The sequence below is a fragment of the Papaver somniferum genome, unplaced genomic scaffold (assembly GCF_003573695.1).
Source record: "Papaver somniferum cultivar HN1 unplaced genomic scaffold, ASM357369v1 unplaced-scaffold_128, whole genome shotgun sequence".
Lineage (NCBI taxonomy): Eukaryota > Viridiplantae > Streptophyta > Magnoliopsida > Ranunculales > Papaveraceae > Papaver > Papaver somniferum.
In genome coordinates, this window is record NW_020621936.1 from 6,124,834 (window position 1) to 6,149,280 (window position 24,447).

The window sequence follows — 24,447 nt, forward strand, 5'->3', positions numbered from 1 at the left end:
AAGGGCTACTCACAACAACCCGGTATCGACTACAATGAAACATTTGCACCGGTTTCTCGTCTTGACACCATTAGAGACGTGATTGCTATGGATTCCCAAAAAGGTTTGTTACTTTATCAACTTGATGTCAAATCGTCATTTTTGAATGGAGAACTACATGAAGAAGTCTATGTAGAACAACCACAAAGTTTTGTGGTGGAAGGAGAAGAAGATAAGGTGTACAAGTTGAAGAAAGCTTTGTATGGGTCTAAAGAAAGCACCAAGATCTTGGTATAGTGAGATATATGGATACTTCAAAAGGCAAAACTTCAACAAAAGCAAGAGTGAGCCTACACTATATGTGAAGACAAAAGGTACGTCTGTTCTCATCGTTTCCTTGTATGTTGATGATCTTATCTTACGGGTAATGATGTTCATATGATTGAGCAATTCAAGAGAGAAATGATGATGAAATATGAGATGAGTGACATGGGTTTTCTCAAGTACTTCCTTGGTATAGAAGTTCATAAAAGTGAAGATGGAGTGTTCATTTCTCAAAGCAAGTATGCCGAAAAGGTGTTGCAGAAATTTGGTATGCTTGGTTGTAACCCCACATCTACACCACTTGTAGTGAATGAGAAACTCAAGAAGGATGATGGAGGAAGAAAAGTTGATGAGACTAACTATATAGGTCTTATTGGAAAATTGTTGTACCTTACACATACAAGACCCAACATCATGTTTGCTTCAAGTATGCTTTCTAGGTTCATGAGTTCACCTAGTCATCTACATCTTGGCGCGGAAAAGAGGTTGTTAAGGTATATTCAAGGAACAATGAATTTTGGAATCATGTATTCAAGAAATTTGGATGTCAAATTAGTTGGCTATTGTGATAGCGACTTGGGAGGGTGTATTGATGAGATGAAGAGTACATCGGGTGATGCTTTTTCTCTTGGTTCGGGTATATTCACATGGGTATCGAAGAAGCAAGAAACCGTAGCTCAATCTACGGCGGAAGCGGAGTACATTTCGGCATCAATAGCTACATATCATGATGTATGGCTAAGAAGAATCATGGAAGACATTCAAGAGATGCAAGAAGAAGGCACCGTAATTTTTTGTGACAACAAATCGACAATTTCTATGTCCAAAAATTTGGTTGAGCATTGTAGAGCAAGACACATTAAACTCAAGTACCATTTCATTCGAGAAGCGGTTGAAGATGGTGAGATAGAACTCAAGTATTGCAAGACGGAAGACCAATTTGCGGACATCTTCACCAAGGCACTTCCCAAAGGTAAATTTCAAAATTTCCGTGAGCTACTAGGAGTTGGAGAATATCACATTAAGGAGGAGATTGTTAATGTAATGTTCTTGTGCATAAGTGTTGAGTACAAGCTTTATTCTACATGCATTTTAGAATGCAAGTAACTTTGGTCTTATGAACAAGCCTTGTGTACAAGGCATATCTATCATGCATTTATGAATGCATCTGTTTTAGTGTAGAATATGTATGTACAAAGAGGGTTCACATATATCTCTTTCCTTGGGTCATATATTGACCAAGAATAGAGAGAGAATGTAATATCTTGAAATTAGTGAAATCAAAGAGACAAAGAGGAAATACTTTCCCCATCTCCATTTCATATCAAAATCATTCCGAAGTTTTTAGCATCTTCAAGAAGTACAAGAGCCTTGTTGAAAATCAAAGTGGTCACTACATCAAAGTTTTGAGAAATGATAGAGGCAAAGAGTACAACAACAAAGAGTTTGATAAATTTTGTGAAGATGAAGGCTTGGAAAGGCAACTAACCGTGGGTTATACTGCTCAACAAAATGGTGTTTTCGGGAGAAAGAACCAAACCGTGATGGAGATGGCGAAGTTCATGCTTCATGACAAGGGTATGCCTAAAGTGTTTTGGGATAAAGCCGTTAACACCGCCGTTTACTTGATGAATAGGTGTCCAACAAAAGCCGTATGGGATAAAACTCCTTTTGAAGCATGGAGTGGGAGAAAGCCATCGGTAAGACATCTCAAAGTTTTTGGTAGTGTGTGTTATTCTCAAATTCCAAAGGTGAAGAGAACAAAGCTTGATGAATCAAATGATAAGTGTATATTTCTTGGAAATAGCCTCCAATAAAAAGGTTATAGGTTGTATAGCTTGAAGAACAATACAATGATTACAAGTCGTGATGTGTTATTTGATGAAGGAGCTTCATGGAATTGGGAAGAAGGTAAAATTGAGAAGAGAATTATTATTGTTGATGAAGAGCAAGAAAATTCGGCAACAAATGAAGTTGAAGAAGGTGAAGAAGATGAGAAAGAACTACCTCAAACACCACCAGATACAAGACAAGGAGCATCTCCAAGCATGTCTCCGAGTACTAGTGCATCAACATCACCACCGTGTATGAAAGATGCAACTATTGTGTGGTTGAACCGGAAAATTTTGAAGAAGCATCAAAAGAACCGGTTTGGATAAAAGCTATGGAAGAAGAAGTTTTTTTTATTGACGAGAACGATTCATGGGAGAAGGTATCAAGGCCAAGTGACAAAGAAGTTATTGGTGTCAAGAGGATATACAAGGTGAAGTACAATGTGGATGGAACGGTTCAAAGATACAAAGCAAGGTTGGTGGCAAAGGGCTACTCACAACAAACCGGTATCGACTACAATGAAACGTTTGCACCGGTTGCTCCTCTTGACACCATTAGAGCAATGATTGCTATGGATTCCAAAAAAGGTTGGTTACTTTATCAACTTGATGTCAAATCGGAATTTTTGAATGGAGAACTACATGAAGAAGTCTATATAGAACAACCACAAGGTTTTGTGGTGAAAGGAGAAGAAGATAAGGTGTAAAAGTTGAAGAAAGCTTTGTATGGTCTAAAGCAAGCACCAAGAGCTTGGTATAGTGAGATAGATGGATACTTCAAAAGGAAAAACTTCAACTAAAGCAAGAGTGAGCCTACACTATATGTGAAGACAAAAGGTACGTCGATTATCATCGTTTCCTTATATATTGATGATCTTATCTTATGGGTAATGATGCTCATATGATTGAGCAATTCAAGAGAGAAATGATGATGAAATATGAGATGAGTGACATGGGTTTGCTCAAGTACTTCCTTGGTATAGAAGTTCATCAAAGTGATGATGGAGTGTTCATTTCTCAAAGCAAGTATGCCAAAAAGGTGTTGCAGAAATTTGGTATGCTTGGTTGTAACCCCACATCTACACCACTTGTAGTGAATGATAAACTCAAGAAGGATGATGGAGGAAGAAAAGTTGATGAGACTTACTATAAAGGTTTTATTGGAAACTTGTTGTTAATTACACATACAAGACCCGACATCATGTTTGCTTCAAGTATGCTTTCTAGGTTCATGAGTTCACCTAGTCATCTACATCTTGGCGCGGAAAAGAGGTTGTTAAGGTATATTCAAGGAACAATGAATTTTGGAATCATGTATTCAAGAAATTTGGATGTCAAATTAGTTGGTTATTCTGATAGCGACTTGGGAGGGTGTATTGATGACATGAAGAGTACATCGGGTTATGATTTTTCTCTTGGTTCGGGTATATTCACATGGGCATCGAAGAAGCAAGAAACCGTAGATCAATCCACGGAGGAGGCGGAGTACATTTAGGCATCAATAGCTACATCTCATGTTGTATGGCTAAGAAGAATCATGGAAGACATTCAAGAGAAGCAAGAAGAAGGCACCGTAATTTTTTGTGACGACAAATTGGAAATTTCTATGTACAAAAATTCGGTTGAGCATTGTAGAGCAAGACACATTAAACTCAAGTACCATTTCATTCGAGAAGCGGTTGAAGTTGGTGACATAGAACTCAAGTATTGCAAGACGGAAGACCAATTGGCAGACATCTTCAGCAAGGCACTTCCCAAAGTTAAATTTTAAAATTTCCGTGAGCTACTAGGAGTTGGAGAACATCACATTAAGGAGGAGATTGTTAAGAGTTAATGTAATGTTCTTGTGCATAAGTGTTGAGTACAAGCTTTATTCCACATGCATTTTAGAATGCAAGTAACTTTGGTCTTATGAACAAGCCTTGTGTACAATGCATATCTATCATGCATTTATGAATGCATCTGTTTTAGTGTAGAATATGTATGGACAAAGAGGGTCCACGTATATCTCTTTCCTTGGGTCATATATTGACCAAGAATAGAGAGAGAATGTAATATCTTGAAATTAATGAAATCAAAAAGATAGAGAGGAAATAATTTCCCCATCTCCATTTCATATCAAAATCATTCCAAACAATCAAATATATTCAATCAAATTACTAACACCCATGTGTAATATCTCTAGTGGAGCATCCTGAATAGGCAGATTGATATCCAGGTGTTGTCGATATTGGTATAGCTTTGTATTCCTTGGTAGATGGATTCCAAAGGCAATAGCTATCAGAAGAACACAAGCAAACCAATCCCTGACAAGAACCCACAATGCATGGCCGAGCTCTCACCATTGGTGGTAGATGAATTTTCTTAATATGCGAGGCAAGATCATCAAGAAGCATCGATGATGACGATTCATAATCAAACGAGTATATTGTGTTATCATCTCTCAGCATGACAATATTGTTTTTCATAATCAAGTTGATCAATTTAGGATCATTAAATAAGATGCTCCGAGATTTGCATACACACCTGAAGTTTAAGAGTGATATTGGTGACAACCTCGAAAGGACTTCGATGATGATTTCTTCTGGGAGACTCGGCAGAATCTTGTTCTTGTCCATTTTTTACGCTAGCAACCTGTTAGAGAACATAATGTATAATGTATATATGGTTAGATTCCATGTTTAGCTTTGGGTTTCCTGTTTTAGTTGAAGTCTGTTTTGTTAAGAATTGTTGTCCAAGCACTGCAAACCCTATTGTATATCAACTATAAATACAATGTTTTTCTTCTGGTTTGCTCATCTTGAGAAACCAAGTTTATATCAAATCTGTCTTGGTATCAGATATGTCGACATCTTTAGGACCTATTTAGGGTTTTATTTCTTTTAACCTAATTCATCTCAATTTATTTAACCTTTTACTATGTCGACTGAATCAACCCAATCTTCCACAATATCTTCATCAATCAGTAGCATATCTTCTTCTGCAACTTCAGAGCAGGTTCCTTTTGAACGCCTACATGGTGCTATCAAGAAAAAACTTGCTGGTCATAATTATTTGTTATGGAAGGCTCAATTCATTCCTATTTGCAAGGATACGATTTAGAAAAGTTTTTCGATGGCACTTTGGCTTCTCCAGCGGCCATTGTTAACGGAGCTCCTAACCCTTTGTTTTTATCTTGGAGACGCACAGACAAGTTATTGCTTGGATGGATTATGTCTTCTCTGACTTCTCCGATTTTAGCAAAAGTCAAGTCATGTGAAACCTCAAGTTCTATCTGGACGAAACTAGAGAGTCTTTTTGCATCCAAAACTGATGCATATCTTATTCATCTTAAGGAATCTCTCTCATCTATTAAGAAGGGAAACTCAGCTATGCCTGACTATATTCAGTCAGTTAAGAACATTTTCGATTCACTTGCTGCTAGCGGGATATAAATTTCTGACAAGGAATACCGTCATTATGTTATTAAGGGTCTTGATTCCGCTTATGAGTCCATTGTTAGCTCTCTAATTACCACCATGGGCGTGATTACATCTGATGAGTTTGAAGTTATGTTACTTTCTTATGATCTTCGTGTCAGTGCGCATAATCAGATTACTACCTCTCAGCTGCAAGCTAATTTTGCCTTCACTAATCGCAGTCTTGATGTTCCCCTCACACGAGACGGAAAACCTGCTATCATCTGACAAATATGTGAGAAGCCATATCATGGTGCTCGAGATTGCCGCAAACGAACTGATATGATCACTTATCCTCCTCGTGACCAGCGTAAACAAGCTAAGGGTTATAACAATAGAGGTGTCATGTCTTCATCGAACAATAACTCTCCTCCTCCTGCTGCTTATGCTACATACCACCAACCAAACTATACTTATGATTGGCTTGTGGACAGTGGGGCCAACAGTCATATGACAAATAACCTTCAGAATCTACAGACTCATCACGAGTAAAATGGACCTGATGAAGTGCGCACCGCTGCTGGGTATGGTATGGGAATATCTAACATTGGTAATATTGTCCTTTCAACTCCAAATCGTAAGTTCTTTCTCTCCAATGTCTTTCACGTTCCACATATCTCTAACAACCTTCTATCTGTATCTCAGTTTTGCCGTGATAATAATGTTTTATTTGAATTTCATGGTAATGGCTGTCTTGTGAAGGATCGTTGCACGGGGAAGGTAGTACTCGTGGGAGCGCTTAAGGATGGTCTTTATACACTTTTTCCAGTCTCGTCTATATGTGTTTTTGTCGGAGAACGTACATCGCTTCAAAACTGGCACCACCGTTTAGGGCATCCTATGCTAAAAACTGTTAAGACAGTTGTTTCGAAATATCATCTACCAATATCTAGTTCTAGCTTTTCTATGTGCAGTCATGTTTAGCCAATAAAAGTCATAAACTCCAATTCTATTCTAGTACCGCCGTTTATGACAATCCTTTGGATTGAATTGTGTCCGACGTTTGGGGTGCTGCCCCGGTTTTATCTAATGAAGGTTTTTGGTATTATATAATTATTGTTGATGCTTTTAGTCAATTTACTTGGATTTACCCAATGCATGTGAAATCTGATGCTGTTTCGATCTTTGAAATTTTTTATAAGCATGTTCAGACTCTTTTCAATCGAAAAATTAAAAATTTTCAGTCTGACAATGGCACTGAATATCGAAAATTCACCAAAATCCTTCAGCAAAATGGTACACTTCATCGGTTCACTTGTCCTCACATGTCTGCTCAAAATGGCCTTGCTGAAAGGCGACACCGTCATATCGTCGAAACAGGTCTCACACTTATTTCAATGGCTTCCATTCCCCCTAGTTTTTGGTACGATGCATTTTCTACTGCCACTTTTCTTATGAATCGTGTTCCTTCGGTACCTACGGGTACTCGATCTCCATATGAATTACTATTTCATAAAGTTCCGGACTATTTATGTCTTCGAACTTTTGGGTGTTTATGTTTTCCTCACCTTCGTGATTATCGGTCTAATAAACTGGAGTCTCGATCATCTCCATGCGTTTTCTTAGGATATTGCGCTACTCGGAAAGGTTATAAATGTCTCCATGTTTCCATCTGGAAGAATATATTGGTCACGACATGTTGTTTTTGATGCGTCGGTTTTTCCTTTTGCAGTTGCACCCACTATACTACCATCTCCGTCGCCGTCACTACAGGTACCTTCTTATCCTTCTTTCGTTCCTGTCTTGTCTATACCAACCCCATCTCAGGCTTCCGCTGACCATGTTGTTTCTTCTTTAAATGAGAATCAAAGAATCAGTCACTATTTGACTTGAGCCCAATTACGTGACTAGAAGTCTTTTCTAGTCAAGTTGGTGATGTTTCCTTATCTAGGCAAGTTGGTTATTAATCCAAACATATTTGATTACCATATTAATGTGTTTGTGATAACTTTTAATTCCTGCCTAAGTTAAAATGTGATTTATTCACATAAATACAATATATGCTAATAATTATTTATTTAATTATTTATTTATGCATAAATATTTGTAACTTAGGAAAGACTTCGAAAATTAGGAGAGTCTTGAAAAAGGAAAATAGCCTAAACCCTAGCGTAGCTTGCAAGCTAACCTATTCATTATAAATAAAGAGTTTGTGAATGCTACACGTTTTCATCCCCTTTGGAAAATTGGTGTAAGCTTCATAAGGTTGTTTTCCATGTCTTCTGTTTTTCGTGAACAAGAGTGAGATAAAAGTCTTTGTATTGGGGATCACAAAGCCGAGTTGGATTTAATCTTCGTGATTGATTAAAAAAATTGTAATCTAAGTTTTTCACCTCTTGTCTATTCTAAGGTTATCTCTTCTGTTATAAAACAATTCAAGAGTTTTTGATCATAAACCCTAGGTTTTGATAGATTTCAGTTTCCGATCGTATACCAACACTTGTTAGTCGAAATCGGAAGCTAGAAAGAAAACTTCGATTAAGGTATCTCGTAAAAATCCTTAAGAAGTTTTAAACAAGATATCTCTAGATTTATTCTAGTTGTGCTTGTTGTAGAATTATTAGGATTTTCTTAACTTGGAAATTGATCTTTGGAATGCCGAAGTTCGTTTACGAAAATCAGGTTCACAGACTCCTTGTGTGTACACATACTGATTGTAAGTTAAAACCTTAATCTACAAGTTTGTTTCGGTATCTCTACTTTTATCTGGTAGTTGTTCGAAACAAACACAAGATTTCCAAAACCTTGATTCACATTAAAAGGGAAATAGAATTGGTGTTTTGTGAAAACAAAAGATCGAAAAATATCAACCGTGTTGTTGTATCTTTTGAAGAGAACTTTTTTCTGCCAGAAGATTTTTGGGAATAACTTCTAAAGAGAATTTGTGTTCTGCTAGAAGTTAGACGAGAAGAATTCCTAAAGAGAATCGGTGTTCTGCTAGGAGTTCTATAAGTGCTGATGAAGGTATTACATCTATTCCGAATAGGTAGTAGGAAATTGGTGTAACAGCTTATAATCAGTGTGTGTTTATTCTGGGCTAGGTCCCGGGGTTTTTCTGCATTTGCGATTTCCTCGTTAACACAATTTCTGGTGTCTATGTTATTTCTTTTTCGCATTATATTTTATTTATATAATTGAAATAATACAGGTTGTACGTTAATCAATCATAGTTGTTAAATACGACCTTGTTTGTTGGATAAGACTTGATTGATCTTGAACAATTGATTTTTTTATTTTCACATTGTTAGACCAGTCTGGACTAGCCCTGTTTCAAGTGGACACTGTGTTGAAATATTCCTTTAGTGATTGTTGCTTAAATTGGTTTATACACGGTGGATATTGGATAGGTTGTGATTAACATAAAACATTTTATTTCAAGAGCTTCACACTAAAATCATACTTGTTTCTGTTTAACTCTGATTGTGTTAAAATAGAGATATAGCTCTTTGATATACTTTCCTATAGATCGAGTCTGACTATCTAGTTGATTCTCTTGAAAGTATATTGAAATAAGTCATCTCAGATTTCCAAACGAATTGTTGGGTGTGGTTGTTAGACCCCCGCATTTTCAATTGGTATCAGAGCAGGTAAACACGTTAAAAACATTATAAGTCTGTGTTTGTAGCGATCTGATATGGGCAGAAGTGTTATCTTTATAAACGTACCGCCAGCCTTCGATGACACGAACTATTTATGGTAGAAAATTGTTATGCGTGCTTTTATACAAGCGCGAGATTTTCAATCATGGGTTCGTATTGTTAAATGGATATAATCCTCCATTAGTTATAATAGACGGTGTAACTGTTGCGAAGGATATTGGTGATTATGATGATCTTGAGATTCTTGCCACCAAGAAAAACTCTGAAGGATTAATTGCTATAGTCCATGCCATTACTCCAGATCCCCAGTATCATGTGACTACTTGCAATAAGTCTAAAGATGCTTGTGATATCTTAGAAATCGTATTTGAAGGTAATTCCTTAGAGAAAGAAGCAAGGCTTCAATACCTAGCTTCTGATTGGGAAAACCTTCATATGTCTGATGATGAAACCTTTGATGAGTTTAACCAAATACTTTCTCAAATAGTTAACTCCTCATTTTCATTAGGAAGAACTATTCCGGAGAAAGATACTGTGTGCAGAATTCTCAGGTATCTACCATCAAGATATGAGTCTAAGAAACATGTTATTGAAGAAGCAAACGATCTTTCAACACTCTCCAGGAATACTCTTGTTGGAAAGTTAAAGATATTTGACAATGAACACCGATCTGGAAAAGAGGTGATTTCTTTTAAAGCTGCAAACAATTCTGAATCCTCTAAGGATAAATCTGGTTCGCCAGATGCTAAGGATGTTACTCCACGATAATTTAGACAAATCTTGAGAGACAGGAAAAAGAGTTTTTCTAAAGGTACAAATCTCCTAATGATGATGTACAATGCTTTAACTGTCGTTGTTTCGGGCACCTTTCTTCAGTATGTCCTAGCTGGAGCCGTAGAAAATCGGCATATGCAGCTGCTTTGCCTACTATAAATGGTGGATTTTCGACAAAGGCTAAAATCGTAAACCCATAATTATACGAAATCCTGATACAACAATCAGATGTGAGTATGGAGACACGGGTCTCTCATCGAATCCTCTGACTGAGAATACTGTCTCTCAGAGTACATGCAGATATGTAGTCTCTCGGTTGGACAACGACATATCTCATGAATACTGAACACTTCAGTAATTATTTCTATATAGAATCACGAGATTGACGGATCCTAGACAGCTTTCTCTGCTAGTATAGAGCAATAACGTCTTCAGGATACAAACAACAAGTTTCCCTGACTAAATAAAGGATATGAAGCTCCAGCAAGCTCATGTCAGAATAATTAATGCTCCTCGACAGCTTGCTCTGCTAGTATAAAGCCATAAGTTAATTATTCCTAAATTCTTGGATTCATCCACTGAATTTCCGAAAATGTTCAAATATTTTCACAATATTTCGTTCCTTCAATCTATGGTTCTTCCCAGCAGAATTCCATGGGTTAGTAATAAATATCCAACGCACGGGCGTCTGAGCTACCTCCGAGTAAGCCCCGGCTCAAATGGTGTAAGTGTACTCAACGATGATGCACTAACAATCACCGCACGAACGAGTATTTCAAAATACGACGAAACAATGAACCTATGCAAAATAGGAAGGAAAATAATAAATAATTAAATTATTAACCAAGGCGCCAAGGGAGTGGGCTCACCGACCGGTCGGCCGTACCGTGGCCAATGCCACGCAGTTTTATATTTTACCATATTTTTTGTTATTTTCCTTGATCTTATGAAAATCCTTTCATTTGAACAAACATCCTTCGTTTGAGGAAACTCCTCAGTTTCATGGTGCTTCCATCGCACGAAGGAAATAATATAAAATTGGAAAAAATATTGTGGGGCCGTGATTGTTGGCCAACCGGCCATGCCTTGATCCCGGCCGGCCCCACACCTCATGGTTCCTCATTATTTTATTATTATTTCCCTAATATCATGAAAACTCCTTCATCTCATGGTATGTTCATAAATACATGAAAAATAATATAAAATTAGGGAAACCCGTGGGACCGGGCCCCAGCCGGCCGGCCATGCCTCAGCCGGTCCCACATGCCTCTTATTTTATTATTATTATTTTAAGGTTTCCTTGATCCCATGAAATTCCTTGATTTCATGGTATTTCTTTCAAATTACTAAAATTCCTTCAAATCATGGAAAATAATACACAAAAATTACATAAAATTAGGGAAATTTGTGGGACCGGGCCCAAGCCGGCCGGCCATGCCCTAGCCGGCCACACACACCCTTATTTTATTATTTTAATATTATTTGCTTCCTTGATCTTATGGAAACTCTTTCACTTTAAGGAATCTCCTAAATTTCAACAAAATTCCTTGATTTCATGATATTTTCTTACAATCATGAAAAATAATATAAAATTAGGAAAAGGCACCATGGGACCGTGGTCACTGGCCGGCCGGCCATGCCTTGGCTAAAGTGGTCCCACGCTTCATCATTCCTTCATTTTATAATTATTTTCCTTCATCTCATGAAGTTTTCTCAGTTTCAGCAAAACCATGATTTTATTGTATTTTTTCAAATGGTTGCTCAAACGCATGCCAGAAAATATCAAAATTCTCAGGACTGAGACACGGACGTGTTGATGATGTGAACATGTTATCTTGACCGACCAAAGTTGTCTCTTTAGTTTGCAATGAGCCGGTCCCACGTATTTTCATGGTTTGACCTAATTCGCGCAATTGCACGTATTAGGTCCAAGACTCTTCCAAATAATTTTGGAATTTCATGAAGTGATCGTCATTCGATCCCACGACCATTCAGAGTGGGTTTCATGACCCCTTGGTTGGTATCTCACCTCTCCATAATTAGTTAGGTTTGATCACCTAAGGCTCAGACGATCATTATGTGAAAAATGATTGAACCAGCATTTGATCATCTTTTCACCAACTCTTCAAGGGGTATTGGTATTTTCTCACACGAGCATATGGACACTACATGGTCGACCCATGGTCTCATGTAGCCGGTCCTCCTTCATTCCATGGTTAAATTTTCAACAAACTATCACTCGGTCATCAATTGATCAAATTAGGGTTTCTGAGTCCAAGGATCATAGTTCCAGATTCGAACGCTAATAATTTTACGACGATCTCATGATCACCATTTTATTATACTCGGTTCAACTACCAGTATTCTAGTTAATGTTTTATTTCGGTCACGCTGCCAATAATTCATCAGACGAGCAACACTTGCTCAGATGAGCAATATTTGCTCAAACCAAGGAATATTGGTTCAACTATCAATATTCAACAATTCATCGAATGAGCAATAATTTCTCACCTCAACGTGAGAATTACACCTCTGTCTCAACGAACACGTTCAATTCATGAGTTTCAGAATATTTTGCAGAATCATGTTCAATTCAGCAAATACATGGACTCATCATCCCATGAAGTCAGCAACTGACTAAATACACGTCTGCCCTGCAGACACCACGTTCACGAGATATCAATCGTGTCACTTGAGGGGATATCAACTAGGGTTTTGGTCTGGCGTTTTACGGCACGTATGTTCTTACACACAATGGAATATGAGCAAGTAGTGCAATCAGTTGAAGGAGTTAACAAAGTAGTGAATCGAAAATCGACCAAGTCTCCGCACGATGAGCAACTGGTTTCAAACACGATTTCCACTTCCCCACTCTTTGATTCCATCAACTGTGACACTTCATGGGATCATGGTGTCTACAATTCCAGCAATATAAATAAGTCTCTGAATCATGATTGAAGGGAGAACAACGATCTCACGTCTCACAGACAACACGAGATCAACAACTCACTCATCATTTGAGCAATTACTCTCAACAGAGAAAATTCAATCATTCAGAACTTATCCTATTCAGAATTCATAACACACCTACAATCTTTGATTACTATTGATTCCACACATTTCTCATCTTCCCTCCTATAGATCAACCCATCTTCTCTTGTGAGCGAATTTACTCTGGAACGCCATTGTCTTGGTTTAGGCCGGAGTACTACAGATTGATCTCTCAAATTCAAAGCACTCCCTTCTTGCAGTGCATCTGTGTGAGGTTGAACATTTCGTTCGGTTCAAGGAGTCTCCTCCGTACGGTCGTCTCCTCAATCCCGTAAAAACCAGCAAATCGTTTTACCCCAGCTACATATTGGCGACCACAGTGGGAGATTAATCTCTCGGTTGCAATCTCGCAATTTCAAAAGATGGCTGGTCTTAGGTCTGGGCTAGTTACATATTCCAATACAAATGATGCTAGCACTAGCAACAACACTAACGATCATATTCCAGAAACCATTCCTGCTTCCAACGATGGCGGTGGTCGTCAGACCAATTCTGGAGCACATCCCCTCTTCGGCCGACATCCCGAGGAAGTCAGAGAAAATCCGCCTACCATAGGCGATCTCACAAAAATGCAGCAAACTCTTGAGAATCAGACTGACATGGCTTCTACAAAGAAGGAGATGTGCAATTATCTCAAAACTCTTACCTGACAAGATGTCAGAGAAGACTCAAGGAAAAGGAAAAGAAACATCCTCATATGCTGATCCTGAAGTAGTTCCAATTCATACAGTGGATGACAGCGAAGTCTGCAGAGCTGCAGGCGATCCATCAACAAAGGAATCATCAAATTTCATTAATCGGGAAGATTTTGAACTCCTCTTGGAGAACTGTGGAAAAGACAAGACATCACATGTCCATCGTTACCAGCCTCCGTACCCTGCTGCTACGCAAAGGATTCCTCTTACAAAAGGTTATACCTCTCCAACCTTCACTTTGTATGACGGAACATGCAATGCTTGGGAACATGTTTCTCGGTTCCTAGAAGCCTTGGGTGAACATGAACATAACCATGTTGTTTGCCTAAAAGAATTTTCAAAATCCTTGAAAGGCAGCGCATACACCTGGTATAACAACATCGCACCAGGAACTATCAACCATTGGGGAGAAATGATTAACGCCTTCTACATAAAGTACTTCTTTGTGTCAGAGCAAATTACTCTCTCTGATATTGGAAGAATGTTTCAGAGGAGCAATGAACTTCCCAATGACTACGTGAAAACATTCAGAGTCTAGGCCCTAGACTGTCATAATCCAAACGTCATGGAGCAACAACTGGTAGACTTGTGCATCAACGGCATGATCCCGATCTACAAAGATTTATTGGAAAATCTTCGTTTCCAGACCTTCTCAGAGCTTCATGAAGCGGCGAAGATATCGGCAACTACTGCACCCGCTTTACTGGAAAGAACAAAAGCTACAAAGGTTGAATAACTGCGAGACACTCGAGGTAGCAGACTTATGATTAACAAGCAGTAAAACCTCCATCCTTCCACAAACGCTGTTGCAGAAGGGAGAAAACGGAAAGTCGAACCGCCGCGCAAGCATACCTCAGCTCCTTCAAAAGAACAAAGGAAGGATAAGCAAGATGCACAAACCTTGACCTAGCATCAACAAACGGGAAATGATCAGACAGACTCAGACCTCCCTCTTTATAATGAAGAAGTGATCGAGTTACCGGAAGTCTAGGTTTAAGATGATACAATCAAATTGTTGTTCATCAAAGAGAGCCAACTGAAGCAAAATGGAGAATCCCAGGTACTGTCACCTTCATAGATTCATCAATCATCCAACAAGCAACTACAATGTTTTGAAACACATTTTCAAATAGAAGGTTGCTTTAACTGGGTATTGAAGGATCACACAAGAATCCACTCCCAATCAGAATCTTTACAATCTCTGAACAAACTATCAAAGAGGCAGTTCAATCCTTGGTCGAACGTGGATTGCTCTATATGTCGAAGGCACAATGGAGAGACATGTTCACAACACTGAACTACATCGTGTCACGAAGTATATTCCGGAAATACCTCTTGAGCCTCCATCCACAGACCAAGAGATGTACGACTGGGGACTGCTTACCACGGTCAATCTAAGAAGAAACAAATTTGGAGGAACATTGATCGATGCTGGCACCGCCATCAACAACATTCTACTGAAAACCATCGGATCCACAGGCATCACTCGACAAGGAGATACTCATGCTCCCATCTCAATTAGAGACCTTGAAGGAACGCTCGGAAATACTTATGGCTACATCACTCTCAAAGTGAACATAAGTTCGACCTGGACGGAAGCCAAGTTTTACATAATCAGGAAAATCCAAGACATGACATGTCCTTCAGACGAGCGTGGATCCACGCTGAAAAGATGTGTACTTATAAAGCACCTTTGGTTACACATCTCTCCAAAGAAGAAAGTCCTGATCCAGAATATTTGGCGGACGTTCCATCATCAGAGCACTTGGAGGAATTTCGAACTTTGACGAGGTTGAAACAAGAACCTACAAAAGATGCATAGACATTCATCCAAAGGTCCTGCACTCAGGAAAGTCTCATTCCTCCATGTCTATGTCATTTATTTCCTCGCATGTTATTCTAGCATGGGGACTCAATTCTTCTAGCATCTCTGCTATTGCAAGACGCTATAAGTGAGTAATCTCACTTCAGCAATATTTTACCAAGTGGTTGAATCTGACATTTCTCCGAATCGAGCATCTCACTGAGACATACATTACTGAGATGGTGTTCAAGCATGGAAAAGAACAATTTGGGCGTTTCTCCATAGCTTTGTACAAGTGTCCTTGTGTACCACAAAATCAGAAAGCTCTGATGTCCGCACAAGTGTTGAATCCCACTACCGCAACGAAAGGAATGCTAAATCAACAGAGGATACTCGAGGCCGAGACGATCAAGCCTACGACATCGGACGCTTAAAGGGTGTGAAGCCTCAACACTCGAGCATCTAAGAAAATCCTTACAACAGCTGTCAATCACCTACTTCTCCAAGGCCAACTGAAAGTAAAAAATCCTCTCATCTCTGAATGCTACCTTCTTCAGAAGCCTTCAAACTGTACTCCCAATCAAAGAGTACACCTTCGATAATAACTCCTTTATCTTCAGCACAATATCTCTACGGTGACACACTGATTTAACATCGACACGATCAAAGTTCAATCGATAGGTCTTCATTATCCCGTGATAATACTTCTGGAGCAGATGCAACGTTGGCACAAACTCCTTCAACACACTGGGGACTTGATCTTATTGAATAAAGTACGCTGCTGCTATTTGCCGGAACATCATCAATTCCCATACAAAGCCACTTCACGGCTCACTGGATGGAGGATCAACACTATGTTGATAATCATGGTTCTAGCCTTCTTGGTCTCTGGAGAAACTCCAACCATGGTATCGGCATCAACAAGGATATTTGGAGAAACTATGTCCATGGTCTCAGCATCAACAAGAATGTCTGGAGAAAATTCAATCGAGATCTCAGCATTAACAACGGTCTCAAGAGCAACATCCTCATGACAAAGCTCCATCAACTGTCCATTCTCTACAACCTAAGTCTGGAAGTGTTACTCGATGGATCATACTTCTACAAGCACTAATGACTCATATCAAGACGTGTGGACATGAAAACATGTTAGCATCAAAGTATTCCCAAAGCTTGCACGACGGACAGGCACAAGCCAAAGTCTTCTACAAGATGTTCTCATCACCTCTACAAATGAGATACAACATGCTTCAGGCCATGGGTTTACAAAAACGTACCAATGGGACAATGCTTCCTCAACAAAAGATGTTGGTTTATGTCTATGCTACAGCATACCAAAAGGGCGCATCAATCGGACATACGAGCTGAAAGATATGGCCTTTACAGTCAGGTCTACGAAATCTGAAAATTTGTACGGGATTACAAATTACAAATGTGCATCCTTCGTTGGCTGACCTCTTTAACTCCAAATTGAGTGATTCTTTTCTCACGTGATAAGTCAGCCTCTTATCTTCAAAAGTTGGGGTCAAGTGTCGAATTCCGACGTTGTATGAGGTTCCTACAGCTTCCAGAGCGTACAACATGCAAGCAGCAATTCTTAGACGGGACTCATAACTTCCACAGTCAATCGGTGTCCACCAGGTCTTTCCAAAAGTACTTCATCAAGGTACCTCCAACTTCGACCACCTAGGTATTTACATCAATTTTTCTACCTGGGTCCTCTATCCAAGTCTGGCCAGAAGAAGAGAAAACGAAAAGGAGAGATTCAACAAGATACTGGGGACTGAGGGTCCACTGATCATGACGATCAGTTTCATAGTCCAAGACCCGTGGCACCAGACTCTCATGTGCTAATCATTCATCATAAAAGGAATTCTACCACTGGGACATGAAACCATGGTCATTATATCATCCCCTCTCGAGAGCAACCTCAGTTATGGTTCCGTGACCAGGGTTTTCAGAAGTGATGTTTCTACGACTGACAGAAACAAGATGAAACTGCAAGCACCATGCTCATGTATCAATCAAGGGGTTCAGATTTCAAAATTAATAAATGGAATTTAAATCCTTCATCAAGTGTTCAAGACACAAGCAAATGGTCTAAAGACACAACAGGGGCGTTTTACAACAAGCTCGTTTGAGACGATTTTACATTGTCTTGCACAAAGAGGAAATCTGGGAGCAATTGGTGAAGAATCTAGGGATGGATCATATACCATTCTCTTGGCATGGATGTCCTCTACAACATATCCAAAATTCACAGAAATTGGATAAACGAGCAAGGAGATGTGGACAAAACATTGGACAACATACAATCTGAAAAAGTTCTGAAAAATCTCCTGGAAGTTTACTGTTTCGCCTTTTTCAGGCCCTAAACATGCTCAAAACTCAAAAATATTTTGTATTAAAGATTGGAAATTTTCTGAGGATGAAGAAACATGGGTAGATCACGAAACTCCGACATCGGACGAAGATTCTACAACATTTTCAATGAATACCCGACTTCTAAATTTTCTGATGACGAATTATGACGAAATTCTTCATTCATCTACATCTGAATCAGAAGCTAAGCCTTCCGCGCGAGATCAGACTTCATCTTCAGCCGCTAGTCTCATTTGCTGAAGCCGGCCGCGTTTTGCTGATAAGCTGCAAGCCTTTCATCTTCAGCTTTGCTTTTCAGTAATAACTTATCTCGTCCCTGCTTCTCTTCTGCATCCGCTAAGGCTAAGAAAGCGTTGATTCTACCACGAACGACTCCCAGATGATCGAAAGACATACAATGCATCAGCTTTCCAGTGTCTATGAAAGGTTGATTCACCTCGGCATGAACATCTGCAGAAGTCTTCATCTTTGACTTGATATTTCTGGAGCGTTCCCCGGAAGGGCCAGAAGAGTGGTTGTAACCAGAAGTCACCACTATCTGAAGCGAAAGACATGGAGTCATGGATATACCAATAACAAACGCGTAACAAAATGGTAAAAAACCAACTCTTACATATTTACGATTTCACTAGCTGTAGTGATTATAACGTCAGAATTTCGAAAACTTGCTCGTTCCTTCAAACCTGCAAAGACGAGCAAAATTCATTATTCAAAATCATGACTTGATGTTCATAAAACCGTGAACAACTCACGTGAATTTTAACATCCACTGGTTTTTCAAAAATTGGGCGGACGTCCATTCTACAATTGTGAAAACTTACATATAGATATTATTTCACCATGTATAAATGTCTACTTTCAACAGTTGTTCAAAATCAAAACATTGGTTTTACAAAATATATATATTTAACGTGAAACTCACGTAAGTTTGAAAATATATATATATTTGCTCCCTCGCATGAGCATCTGTCTTTGAAGAGAGAGTATATTTTCAAAGATCTCTGAAAGCTCCAAGATAAATTTTTTATGAAAGCTCATAAATAAAATTTTATTACTAACAGACGCACGTTTGTTCAAAAAATTCTCTCGTACGAGCATCCACCTTTGAAATGAGAGTTTATTCCACTTTGTGAAATCTCACATATTTAAAAATATGAAATTTTGTTTTTCGTGAAAGCTCATAGACAAAAATTTTATCATTAGACTCAGCTATATTTTGTTTGTTTCTTAAACTAACGAACGGACGAACGAATGTCCGCGCTAAAACGGATTCCTTTCTTGGGGCTGGATCCGTCAATCCTAAACCGACCAAGGTCCCATCGTCCAAATCAGCGGTTCAACACCAATTTATGATCATTATACGATGCTCATCATGCCACTGGGGTCTTCATTCAAGTCGTGGTTTTCTCGTACTATCAGAAATACGGTAACGTCTTAACTTACGATTAAGTTCAATTACTTATATTGTTATAACCAGAAAATCACCATTTAATGCTGATTGAGGAACACGGCTTTCCTCACTAAGCAGGGGACTTAATGTAAATGGTGGATTTTCGACAAAGGCTAAAATCGTAAACCCATAATTATACGAACTCCTGATCCAGCAATCATATGTGAGTATTGAGACACGAGCATCTCATCGAATCCTCTGAATGAGAATATTGTCTCTCAGAGTACATGCAAATATGTAGTCTCTCGGCTGGACAACGACATATCTCATGAATCTGAACACTTCAGTAATTATTTCTATATAGAATCACGAGATTGACGGCTCCTAGACAGCTTGCTCTGCTAGTATAGAGCGATAACGTCTTCGGGATACAAACAACAAGTTTCCCTGACTATATAAAGGATATGAAGCTCCAGCAAGCTCATGCCAGAATAATTAATGCTCCTGGACAGCTTGCTCTGCTAGTATAAAGCCATAAGTTAATTATTCCTAAATTCATGGATTCATCCACTGAATTTCCGAAAATGTTCAAATATTTTCGCAATATTTCATTACTTCAATCTATGGTTCTTCCCAGCAGAATTCCATGTGTTAGTAATTAATGTTCAACGCACGGGCGTCTGAGCTACCTCCGAGTAAGCCCCGGCTCAAATGGTGTAAGTGTACTCAACGATGATGCACTAACAATCACCGTACGAACGAGTATTTCAAAATACAACGAAACGATGAACCTATGCAAAATAGGAAGGAAAATAATAAATAATTAAAATATTAACCAAGGCGCCAGGGGATTGGGCTCACCGACCGGCCGGCCGTGCCGTGGCCAATCCCACACCAGTTTTATATTTTATCATATTTTTTGTTATTTTCCTTGATCTTATGAAAATCCTTTCATTTGAACAAACATCCTTCGTTTGAGGAAACTCCTCAGTTTCATGGTGCTTCCATCGCACGAAGGAAATAATATAAAATTGGGAAAAATATTATGGGGCTGTGATTGTTGGCCAACCGGCCATGCCTTGATCCCGGCCGGCCCCACACCTCATGATTCCTCATTATTTTATTATTATTTCCCTAATCTCATGAAAACTCCTTCATCTCATGGTATATTCATAAATACATGAAAAATAATATAAAATTAAGGAAACCCGTGGGACCAGGCCTCAGCAGGCCGACCATGACTCAGCCGGTCCCACACGCTCCTTATTTTATTATTATTATTTTAAGGTTTCCTTGATCCCATGAAATTCCTTGATTTCATGATATTTCTTTCAAATTATGAAAATTCCTTCAAATCATGGAAAATAATACACAAAAATTACATAAAATTAGAGAAACTTGTGGGACCGGGTCCATTCCGGCCGACCATGCCCTAGCCAGCCCCACATGCCCTTATTTTATTATTTTAATATTATTTGCTTCCTTGATCCCATTGAAACTCTTTCACTTTAAGGAAACTCCTTAATTTCTACAAAATTCCTTGATTTCATGATATTTTCATAAAATCATGAAAAATAATATAAAATTAGGAAAGGCACCATGGGACTGTGGTCACTGGCCGGCCGGCCATGCCTTGGCTTCAGCGGTCCCATGCTTCATCATTCCTTCATTTTATAATTATTTTCCTTCATCTCATGAAGTTTCCTCAGTTTCAGCAAAACCCTGATTTTATTGTATTTTCTCAAATGGTTGCTCAAACGCACGCCAGAAAATATAAAAATTCTCAGGACTGAGACGCGGACGTGTTGACGAAGTGAGCATGTTACCTTGACCGACCAAGGTTGGATATTTGGTTCGCAATGAGACGGTCCCACGTATTTTCATGGTTTGACTTAATTCGCGCAATTGCACGTATTAGGTCCAAGACTCTTCCAAATAATTTTGGAATTTTATGAAGTGATCGTCATTTGATCCCACGACCATATAGGGAGGGTTTCATGACCCCTTGGCCGGTCTCTCACCTCTCCATAATTAATTAGGTTTTATCACCTAAGGTTCAGACGAGCATTATGTGAAAAATGATTGAACCAACATTTGATCATCTTTTCAATAACTCTTCAAGGGGTCTTGGTATTTGCTCACACGAGCATATGGATGCTACATGGTCGACCCACGGTCTCATGTAGCTGTTCCTCCTTCATTCCATGGTTAAATTTTCAATAAACTATCACTTGGTCATCAATTGACCAAATTAGGGTTTCTGAGTCCAAGAATCATAATTCCAGATTCGAACGCTAAATTTTTTACGACGATCTCATGATCACCATTTTATTATACTCGGTTCAACTACCAGTATTCTAATTAATGTTTTATTTCGGTCACGTTGTCAATAATTCATCAGACGGGCAACACTTGCTCAGATGAGCAATATTTGCTCAAACCAAGGAATGTTGGTTCAACTATCAATATTCAACAATTCATCGAATGAGTAATACTTGCTCACCTCAACGTTAGAAATATACCTCTGTCTCAACGGACACGTTCAATTCATGAGTTTCAGAACATTTTGCAGAATCATGATCAACTCAGCATATACATGGACTCATCATCCCATGAAGTCAACAACTGACTAAATACACGTCTGCCCTGCAGACTCCACGTTCACGAGACATCAATCGTGTCACTTGGGGGGATATCAACTAGGGTTTTGGTCTGGCGGTCTACGGCACGTGTGTTCATACACACGATGGAATGTGAGCAAGTCGTGCAATCAGTTGAAGGAGTTAACAAAGTAGTGGATGGAAAATCGACCAAGTCTCCGCATGATAAGCAACTGGTTTCAAACACGATTTCCACTTCCCCACTCTTTGATTCCATCAACTGTCACACTTCATGGGATCATGGTGTCTACAAATCCAGCAATATAAATAAGTATTTGAATCATGATTGAAGGGAGAACAACGATCTCACGTCTCACAGACAACACGAGATCAACAACTCACTCATCATTTGAGCAATTACTCTCAACAGAGAAAATTCAATCATTCAGAACTTATCTTATTCAGAATTCAAAACACCCCTACAATCTTTGATTACCATTGATTCCACACATTTCTGAGCTTCCCTCCTACAAATCAACCATCCTCTCTTGTGACCGAGTTTACTCTGGAACGACCATTGTCTTGGTTTAGGCCGGAGTACTACAGATTGATCTCTCGAATTCAAAACACTCCCTTCTTGCAGTGCATATGTGTGAGGTTGAACATTTCGCTCGGTTCAAGGAGTCTCCTCCGTACGGTCCTCTCCTCAATCCCGTAAAAACCAGCAAATCGTTTTGCCCCATCTACGCCTACTTTTGATTATGGACCCAGATATTATGATCACCAAGAGTACGCAGGCGAGGTTGCATTAGCTTCTGGGAAAGTTCTTTCGGATACTGATTTTGTCGAAGAAGTGTTCCATAAAGATCCAGTTGCTAATAATCTTCTTATGGAATGTCATCAAAAACTCTCAGAAGCTGAAAGCACCATATACTCAGTGAGAAAGTTAAATATGACAGACTTCATTGTCAGAATAAATACTTGCAAGACCAACTTGATTCTATTGGTGCAAGAGATTATCTCAACGAAATACGAATGCTTAAAGAAGAAATTGCCGGAAGTCGAGATCGGGAAAATATTCTTCAAGCAAAGCTAGATAACTTGGAGAACATTGAGATGAACTTGTTATTTGATTCGGAACGATAAGATCTCAAAGTTCAATGTGAATCATCCAAGAATGATCTACTTACTGCGCTCGAAAAGGTCAAAAGATTGGAAGAAGAAAACTCGAGCTTAAAAGAGAGTTTGTCTAGAAATAGAAGCTCAGAAAAATTAACCTCGATATTAGGAGCATGTAGAATTCATTATGATACACGAGGATTGGGCTATGAAGTAATATACGCTCCTGGTATTAGCAAAGAGGTAAAATTTTTCAGAGCTAAAGATTCTTCTAAACCAAAACCTTCCATGGTTGACAAAAATGAAGGATCTCTACCAACTGCCGATGAAGAAAAGAGGAAATTTTGCCAAGCTCCAAAGAAATCACATACATATTCAGGTAACACTAAATATAACTTTTTCCATTCTACTAAACATTGCTTTTATTGTGGAAAACCAGGTCATTTACAAAGGAATTGCAGATATCTTAAACGAGATAAAACCAGATCTGATTTTGTTAAGATGACAAGATCTGATGTTCCAAACTGGAGAAAAACTGAGATTCATAATTTCAGTTCTTCTAGTATTCCCTCCAAGAAGCTTCATAATTATATTGGGGAGAAAAATAAATACGTTGCTCCAAAAGCTACTCAGAAATGGGTACGAAAGAATATCAATAATGCAACGAGTATTATTAAGAAGGATCTCCCAGACAAGAGTTCGACAAGGGATAACATCTTAAAAAGGTATGGAACATTTATTGAAAGTTTCAAGGAAGTTGTTAAATTCCTAGAGACCATGCATGATTTTGTTTCGAATACCTATTGTGAGCAAGATTTTGTTCACCTCAACACAACCTGATTGTGTTGGAAGTGCATCCTCACTAAGAAGCCCTTGTAAATGCGGTGAGGATTGCAAAAGAATTGGAGCGCACATATTATGTTGGGTATTTTTTTTATATGTGGAAGCATTTTTGCTTTAGTTAGATTCATCTTATATTCTTGACGAAAGTCATGTTGATTATTTCAATAACTTGAAAATTGCTTCGATGATAATAATGTGTGAAAACGGCTATTGTCATCCTCTAAGAAAGTTTCAATAATTGAAATAAGAGTTTAGAACACTTAACCATTATTGGATATGTCATGTTGTGCATTCTTGCACATATGTAATCCATGTCCGGGAACCATAGTATGCGCACCCATTTGGGTACCTGTTGATTTGAGAAATTCGGGAACCTAAGTATGCGTACTGGCGTACAGGTTCATGTTCGAGAATTTCTGCCGGGATTGAAAGTTCGCGTACCCGTTTGTGTACTGGCGAAACCCAATCTTGGTCCGGGTATTTCAAGTATGCGTACCCGTTTGCATACTTGAAGGTTAAAGTTCTAAAATCGGTTATGAACATGAACATAAACATTTATATAATAAGGAATGCAATCTTTGCAAACTGTGGCTATAA

At 38.7% G+C, this 24,447-nt stretch overlaps 1 protein-coding gene across 1 annotated transcript; it reads left to right on the forward strand.

Annotated features, from left to right (window-relative positions):
- Nucleotides 1-3,018: 3,018 nt before the first annotated feature.
- LOC113331853 (uncharacterized mitochondrial protein AtMg00810-like) lies at nucleotides 3,019-3,630 on the forward strand. The gene has a single exon (XM_026578505.1). The coding sequence runs from the start codon at nucleotides 3,019-3,021 to the stop codon at nucleotides 3,628-3,630; it is 612 nt and encodes a 203-aa protein (XP_026434290.1).
- Nucleotides 3,631-24,447: the final 20,817 nt, after the last annotated feature.

What these genes read in the sequence shown, in the direction of transcription:
- LOC113331853 (XM_026578505.1), top strand. Translation starts at nt 3,019, where the DNA reads ATGGGTAATGATGCTCATATGATTGAGCAATTCAAGAGAGAAATGATG.